Here is an 8,398-nt window from a genome sequence, read left to right as displayed (position 1 = left end):
TAGTAATAGGTCTCTAAACTTTACAAATGTCGTATAAGTCTCTCAATTCTCAATTGTGTACCTATACTAATAATAGTGCTCTTCTATTTTCGACAACTTAATCATAGAAACTTCATGTGAAAAGAACAAGGAGAAAAAAACATTTTTCTTTAATGATTGAAAATAAAACTTTTGATTGTCACCCATGAATTGATGGGAAAGCTTTGGATGACTTCTTCTTGGACGCTTGTATTTATTGGAACCTCATTTACTATTATAAGAAGTTATATCAATTTAAACCATAAGTATATTAAATAATATTCTTTGTTGATATAATGAGGATATATTGCTATCAAACAAAGAATTAGTGTGTAGCTTGGAGTTAGGAGTGAGTCCAAATGAAAGCAAATGGAAGGAGTTTCAGCTTCTCCTCATTGTTTGTTTCCTCAACCCTCCAATATGAGGGTTGATTATTGACCGTCCACAATTGACTTTATCAGAGTGATCGTAAAGATAGGATGATTACAAAAAAGTGTAATATCTTAAGACCACCGCTAGCATATATTGATTTTTTGAGTTTTCCCTCTCGGACTTCCCTTCAAGATTTTTAAAACGCATATGCTAAGGAGATGTTTTCACATCCTTATAAATAATGCTTCATTTTTTTCTCCAATCGATGTGAGATCTCACAATCCACCCTCTCTCAAGGCCCAGCGTCCTTGCTAGCACACCGCCTCGTGTCTTTCCGCTGAGCGCCCGATGTCTGGCTCTAATACCATCTGTAATAACTCAAGCCCACCGGTAGGTTTCTTTAGGCTTTCCCTTTTGAGTTTTTTCTAAAAAAAAATTTAAAATTGTCTGTGTTAATGAGATTTCCACACCCTTATAAAATTTAATCACCAGGAAAAAAATAATAATTAGAAGAGCAGTTCATAAATAATGTTGTTTTTTTGTTATGTATGAGTTGAAAAATATTACATCCAATCTCAACGGTCCCCAAACAAACCAAATCACTTCACTGTACAACAAACAATCCAAACAGAAAACCCAAATTTAAAGGAAACAAAAATTCCTCCGAATTACATTAACCACAACAAATTGGACACCGAATTAACCCATTTTCGTTACAATCAGGACACCGCTGAAATCCACCCTCTTCTTCTTCTTCCTCCTCCTCCTCTTCACCTTCTTCGCAGTAAATTTTACAGCTTCCACAGCATGTCTCACATGGCACAAACCTCACATCCCCACAACCCTCACAGCATCCTCCTCCGTCGCCCTCGCCGCCCTCCTCCACTTTCTCGCACCCTTCTAAAACCTTGTCCAGCTCCCCATCTTCATGAAGTCGCCGAATTTCCTCTGCCCCACCAATGTATGTTGCTCCGACGAACACTCTCGGATATCCGCCGCCGTTGAACCCTTCTCCCAGCAGCTCCTTTAGCTCCTGTTTGAACCCGGAATCCATCGACACGTCCCGTTCGTCCACTCGAGCTCCCATTGATTTCAAAATCATTCTCACGTCGCAGCAGTCCTCGTATGTCTTCCGAACCCCTCTTAGGCTCGTGAAGTACACCACCACTTTCTCTCTGTTTTTGCCCTCTGGAGGGTCGCCGGCGACTGTTTCCGCCGAAGTTTCCTCCTCCGGTGGATGCTCCTCTAATGATCTCCGGATTGGAGATATCACTCCAGTGTCCAATTCTGAAAAATCCCCGATGAAACAATTGCAATTTAGAATTGTAACTACGAGAATTTGAAGAAATTCAGGTGAACTTTGAACCAAACAAACAAAAAAAAAAACGATTAATTACCCGTATTTTGAAGGCAGAATGGTTTAGGGGAAGTGGAGGAATCGTCAAATTCCTGCAAATTTGAATTTGAATTTGAAATTCCTTGTTCTGAGGAATCACATGGCGGAGCTGTACTGAGATCGAAGGAGAAGCTTCGGGGCCGAGATGTGGGGCGGAAGGGAGTAATGTCGTCGAGGCCTTCCATGACTTCCCAAACGTTAATGGTCTCGGGCTCGCCGGGCGGCGTGATGATTGGAGTTTTGGGAGGAATTTTGGGAATTTTTTTGTTGATCATATTGGACCAAGTTTTGGCGTCAATTAGGCTCATTGAAACCTGGTTCTTGGTCTCGTTATTTTTGGGTTGGAGAGGCTCATCAACGGTGGTGTAGATTTTGTTGTCGAAGTGAATGTTTTCGAGCTTGAGAGAGCCAAGAGTGGAGGAGGAGAAGGCAAGGACGTGGTAGCCATCGGAGTGCCGGGGCGGCGATTGGTGGGGGTGAAGAGAGTTGGTTCTCTGCGTCAGGGAGTTCCGGCAGTGGGGGCATCGCTTCTGCTTGGAGATCGCACAGCCCATTAGAGAGAAGGAAAAGCCACGAAAACAGAGAATTATTTTCAAGGAAGGGCCTGAAATTGGAGGAATTTGAAGAAGAAGACGACGGGAAAATAATAAGTGGAAAAATGGGGGTTGAAAGTCAAAACAAATCAATTTTATTTTCGTCAAACTATTTTGTATTTGACTCAAATGTCGATTAAATAATGTACTTTGTTCGACAGCTCAAAAAAAAGAGTCGAATCTCGATTAAAGGAGGTTGTTCGAAAGCTCTAGAGAAGGAAGCCTTACGGGGGAGAAGAATTATTAACTTGGTTGGCTAATTAAGAGGAAGATCATAGATTTATAAGAAAAGAACGCTTTCCATGAGGCATTTTGTGAAAACCAAAAGTAAAACCATGATACCTTATGCCGTGCACAATATCATACCAGGAGGGTTTGGTTCCTAATATGTATTAGAGTCATTCCCTTAACTTATCCATATCAATAAAAATCCTCTAACGTCAAACAAATAAACTGTGAGCCTCAAAGGTATAGCCAAGAGTGACTCAAGTGTCGAATAAATACTGTGCTTTGTTCGAGAGCTCCTTAACCCTCAGGGGAAGCTCTATGATGTACTTGTTCGAGGGAAAGATTGTTGAGGATCGTTGGGAGAGGATGAGTCCCCTATCAACTAATTAAGGGTTGGAAAGTAAGAAATACGTCTCTATTGATACGAGACATCGAGTTTATAAGTAAGGAATACATCTCCATTGACATGAAACCTTTCGAGAAAACCAATATCATACCATTGCGGATAGTCGTCGTTTATAACAACTCACACAAACATCACATTAGTACAATTCACTCGATGACAATCAAATGATATAATACGTAAACGGTCATGATTCAGCCAAAGCACATCGAGGTGGAAAGTATTTTAAATTTTGAAAACATCACGCATAATAATTGTCAATCATGTCAAATCTTTTTTATTATATCATAAATAGTGTTCGATATAAAGATGAAATCTTTAAGAAATGTTTTAATATTACAATACAAATTTAAATCCGCCTCACTCAACTAAATAAATTAGCCAAAAAAATGTTTTTTTTAGTTTTTTTTTTTTAATTCAATTTCTATTAATTAGTAAATAAATTTAGGTAGTCAATAAAAGCATCCCAAATCTTGTAGGGTTGCCCTACACTAAAATATTAACTAATAAATAATACGTGCCTGCTACTCCCACTAGCCCATTGGCTCAAAACCAGGAGACTGTTTGGTAATGGGCATCCTTCAACGACGCCGTTTTATAATCCTCTTCAAATAAACTGGATATTTGTTTATTAACATATTGACCATAAAATAAAATAAAAAGTTAGTGGCTTATTGCACGGAATGTCTGACATGTGTCGTTTTTACTTAAATCATTAATTAATTGTCTGAGAAATATAATTTTTATTTACTTTCATGGATTCCCACTATGTATTTATTTATTTGTATAATTTTGAGGTAGATTCAATTTTCTCTCTTCATCGGACGGTTCTGCCTATCCCAATCATGCCTATGATTTTCAGTATTAATATTAAAAGATGTCACATTAAAAATATAGAAAGGTTGTCTCATATTATAAATTAATATAAGCTACCTTTTATATTACATATTCATTTTTTCTACCATATAATTTCATAAACTATAAATCTCTAAATGTTTTTCATTTTTAACTTCCAAGTTAAAATAATTTTAATTATTAATTTTAATTACCATTTCAAGAAATATAAATTATATTATATTTTTGGTGTAGCTAGCATAGTTTAATCTCTATCGTGTTGCTATCTTGTGAGATATTAGTATGTGTAACACTCATATGTATTGTTATTAAGTAGGATATTTATGTGCTTTTCTTACTAAAATCGTTATCTCGTCCCCACGTTTTCTTTCACATTTATAACGATTCAAACTACCCACCTCCCTTTCAATAGATTCAACTATCTATTTCAATAACTATTAAAGAGGTTTTAATATCAAAATAAATAAAAGAAGGACAAGTTCGTAACACGTATTGAAAAAGATTGAAAAGAGACGCGTTATATGGAAGAAAAAATTGAATGAGAAACTTGAAAATGAGTTGCGTGAGAAAGTAGATAGATTTTATTTACAATTACAGGTTTATTTTTGTTTATTTATTTTTGTAATACAAGATTGATTTTTCAGAAAAGTATTTTTATGGATGAAAATGAAATAAGAAATCTATTTTTCAGTATTATGAAATTGAACCCAAAATACATTAAGGTCGTGAGGCCAACTCGAGCCGAGCCCGAGGATCCAGTATCCCATCCAACTTGGAGTTACTTGGGAAGATGGACTTGATGTGAATAGACCAATTTGGTTCCACCAAACATGTGCCTCTCCATAAATAACCTTAATTCAGCTTCATAGAAATGGACACGAAAGATGCGCATTTAAGGTAGCTCACAAAACCCTAATTTTAGCTAAGTTCAGAATCAAAGTGTGTTCGAGAAGCAAATATGAAGTTCACTGTTTTCGCCTAATAGGCATGTCACTCCCTTCAATGACATGCCTCAACATGACCATGAGCCTCAACAAATTGGATGGGTATCCATTGACAGCCCAAACAGTAGTAGTTTAAGCCCACTAGCTAGGCCTTGGGTCAAGCACAGCCCCAAGCCCTTTGGCATCTGTATACATCTACCCTAGTTTCCTTAAAAAGTATAGCCATGGCTGGATCTAAAGTGGGAAGACCCACATATTCATAAACAATTAATTCATGAATTTTAAATATTTTAATTGGGCCATCAAACTGGCAAAAAAAACAAAAAAAAAAACAAAAAAAAGACCATATTTTCCCTCCCATACAACTTATTATAGCAATCGTGCATGCATTTGAGATACATATCAATCATCAATGCTTTAAAAGGAAGTAATGATTAAGCTTTTGGGAATGACCATAAAAAGAAGGGAGCAGTCAAAGGGTTTGCATGTCATATATTATGTCCAAATCAGCATCCCAAGTTGCCACTTTTTTCATATTAATTCGTATGCCGTTTGCCACCGCCACTCAGCCACCTTATATATAAACATATGCATGAAAAATGTCTTGTCAAAATAATGCATGAGGGACAATAGTAACTTCTTATAAGCTTTAATATATCTTCCATCTTCGTTTTCTAAACACTCGAGTAAAAAAAGAGTATATTAACGAACCAAGACTATGCTTAGAAGAATTGAAAGTCATTATGTATACTAACCCTGTGCATTTTTCTTTTTAGTGATTCAATCATAGAAACTCCATAGTTAACGTGATTTACCTGAAACAATTCTGTGTTGGCTAATCTCCTAAGAATTTTCTTAAGATGCATGTCAGTGAAGACAAAGTATACTAGAAAGTGAAGAGTAAGTAACGTGATCATGTTGCAGGGAAATGTCGGGGCAATCAAATGTCGAATAATAATCGTTATGAATTAATTTTGTTTTTTTGTTAGAATAGATGTCATTTGTTGATTGGATGAAGGTAAGAGAGAGGTGTTTGATTTTAGGTGCAAGTGGATTAGGTGGTACCACATTGGAATAATTAGCTATCTTATCCATGGTGTTAAGAAGAGGTTGAACAAAAAATAAATGTGTTAATGAAAGAAAATGTAATTCAATGAATTTGCCCACAAAGAGATCTTGATCATGAGACAAATGCCTACGACTACTCCATGGTGTTTCCAATAATTAGAAAGAACCCAAAATGAATTATTTATTTTATATGCTAATAAACAATGTTTTTATTTAGTCTATCGTAGGAGAGTCGTGATTCCTAACATGGTATCAGAGTCATCCCCTAATCTTAGTCATGTCAATAGAATCCTCAAATATCGAATAAAGAATTGTGAGCCTCGACGGTGTAGTCAAAAGTGACTAAAGTATCGAACAAATGATGTACTTTGTTTGAGGGCTCCAGAGAAAGGAGTCGAGCCTCGATTAAGAGGAGGCTATTCGAGAGCTTCATAAGCCTCAGGGGAGGCTTATAGTGTACCCTATTTGAGGGGAGGATTGTTAAGGATTATTGGGGGTGAGTCCTATCTTGGCTAATTTAGAGAATGTTCATGGATTTATAAGTAAAGCAATACATCTCTATTGGTACGAGTTCTTTTGGAGAAACCCAAAGCAAAGCTTGTGAAGAGTCGTGATTCCTAACATGAATGAGAATTTGGATTTGACACGGCTTTGATTTTATTTACCCAAAACAGTACACTCAAGCCAATGGGTGCCCATAAAGCAGTAGAGTGCCCTAAACTAGAAACATACCTTAAATAAAGGAAAAAACATAATTAAAAAAAGACATTAACTAATGACACAAGATTGATTTTACCCTTTATTTAATCAAATTGTCTGAAACCAAAACCCAAGTCTCTGTTATTTTATTACTTTCCAAATTTACATATTCTCATTCCATCGCAAAATGGGTCCCCATATTTACAATAAGCTTTAAAACATTATAAAATGTAGCATTAAACAATCAAATTGAATTAAAATATTATGGCTACATACCTACTTGCATTTACTCCCAATTATTCCATAAACGTATATTTAAAAAGTCTGCCACAAAACTCCTTTAAAATATTCACGAAAATTCCTTCTTTCATCTGTTTATTCTTCTCCATCAATCTCTCGATATGCCTCCATTTCATCAACAAAGGGGTATGGATTCCTTTCTCTCCCATATTCCAGGTTTGAAAACGAATACTCTAAGTAAACACGAACATAACTCAATTGACATAAAATATACATTCTCAACGAATAGGTTAAATCTCGAATATGAGTATTAGTTTTAGAATATCTTACACTTACACATCCAATCATATTTCAAATCGACGCGTACGATGTAATTGAGTATGATTTGGTTTGGTTTCGTCGAAACATGATATGAAACAGAGTATTCAAAAACAAAATTCAATAAGACTATGTAAATATTATATGCTTTTGTCTGTTACGTATCGTCATCAACCTCACAGTTTTAAAACGCGTCTACTATGGAGAGAGTCTAGCCTTACTCTAACTATTGTCTTGCATTGTCAGGTAACTAGACCTAATACCATTCATAACAGCCCAAGCCCATCGATAGCAAACATTATCCACTTTGGTCTGTTATGTATCTACTATAGAGAGAGTATAGCCCTACCCCAACCAGAGTCTTGCATCGTCTAGTGAATAAACTTGATACCATTTGACAGTCTAAACTCACCCCTAGCTGATATTGTCTGTTTTGGCCCATTACTTATCGCTGTCAGCCTCACGATCTTAAAACGCGTTTGTTAGGTTGAAGTTTCTGTATTTTTATAAGAAATGGTTTGTTTCTCTCTCCAAACGAATATGCGATCTCACGGGCTATCTGATTGGTATAGGAAAAGAAAGGGGGGGGGGGGGGGGGNAAGAAGCACGTTGTAGCGAAGGGGAAGTTTGGAGGGAAAGAAAGAGAGAAAGAAGGCAAAAGCACATGGGAACAGAGAAAGCAAGTGGAGGGAGAAGATTCAAAGCACTTTCTTCAATCCCTTCCCATATAAAAATTTAAAGAAACACAGGGCTTTGTGCATTGGGAGAGTGAAAGAGAAAGTATACAACCTTCCCTTCTTTAAGGGCATGGATCCCCTAAACTTGCTGAAACCCACATGTGACCACCTTCACTACCATCCCATTTTCTAGGTCCCACAAACACTCCACATTTTAAATAACCCCTCAATTCAAACCCAATCCATTCAACTCCCCAAACCCTAATCCCCAAATTCCCTCTAACCTACACTTTTAACACTTACTTTATACTATATGCTCACTTACTTTATAGTATAGGAGCTAATAAAATATAGTTTACAAACAATACTATAGTATATGGTCATAATTATAAAGGAGGGTGGAATCATTTAGTAGATGTAATATTTATAAGGTTTGCAGATCCCGAGGTACGTAGCCCTAGCTGGAAGAGATATATAACCAAAATTCTGCAGCAAATTCCAAAGAAAATGAATGATTATATATTCATACAAATGTTGGTGTTTTGGATTGATTATGGGGTACCCCAAGTTTTGTGGTTATACAAATG

At 36.4% G+C, this 8,398-nt stretch overlaps 1 protein-coding gene across 1 annotated transcript; it reads right to left on the bottom strand.

Moving 5' to 3' along the window:
* Positions 1-896: 896 nt before the first annotated feature.
* On the bottom strand, positions 897-2,507 carry LOC111805860 (uncharacterized protein At3g28850-like). Its single transcript, XM_023691123.1, has 2 exons — positions 1,788-2,507; positions 897-1,677 (listed from the first exon to the last, which is right to left on the bottom strand). Exons 1-2 carry the CDS (start codon positions 2,338-2,340, stop codon positions 1,064-1,066), a joined length of 1,167 nt encoding a protein of 388 aa, XP_023546891.1. The 5' UTR covers positions 2,341-2,507; the 3' UTR covers positions 897-1,063.
* Positions 2,508-8,398: the final 5,891 nt, after the last annotated feature.

This window comes from Cucurbita pepo, chromosome LG01 (genome assembly GCF_002806865.2).
Source record: "Cucurbita pepo subsp. pepo cultivar mu-cu-16 chromosome LG01, ASM280686v2, whole genome shotgun sequence".
Lineage (NCBI taxonomy): Eukaryota > Viridiplantae > Streptophyta > Magnoliopsida > Cucurbitales > Cucurbitaceae > Cucurbita > Cucurbita pepo.
This window is presented reverse-complemented; position numbering and strand designations above follow the sequence as displayed.

Bases quoted from the DNA above. Each gene is read 5' to 3' on its own strand.
- LOC111805860 (XM_023691123.1), bottom strand. From the start codon at position 2,340: ATGGGCTGTGCGATCTCCAAGCAGAAGCGATGCCCCCACTGCCGGAAC. The intron at 1,678-1,787 runs GTAATTAATCGT...GGGATTTTTCAG, and splicing joins ATTCTGCCTTCAAAATACGG to AATTGGACACTGGAGTGATA.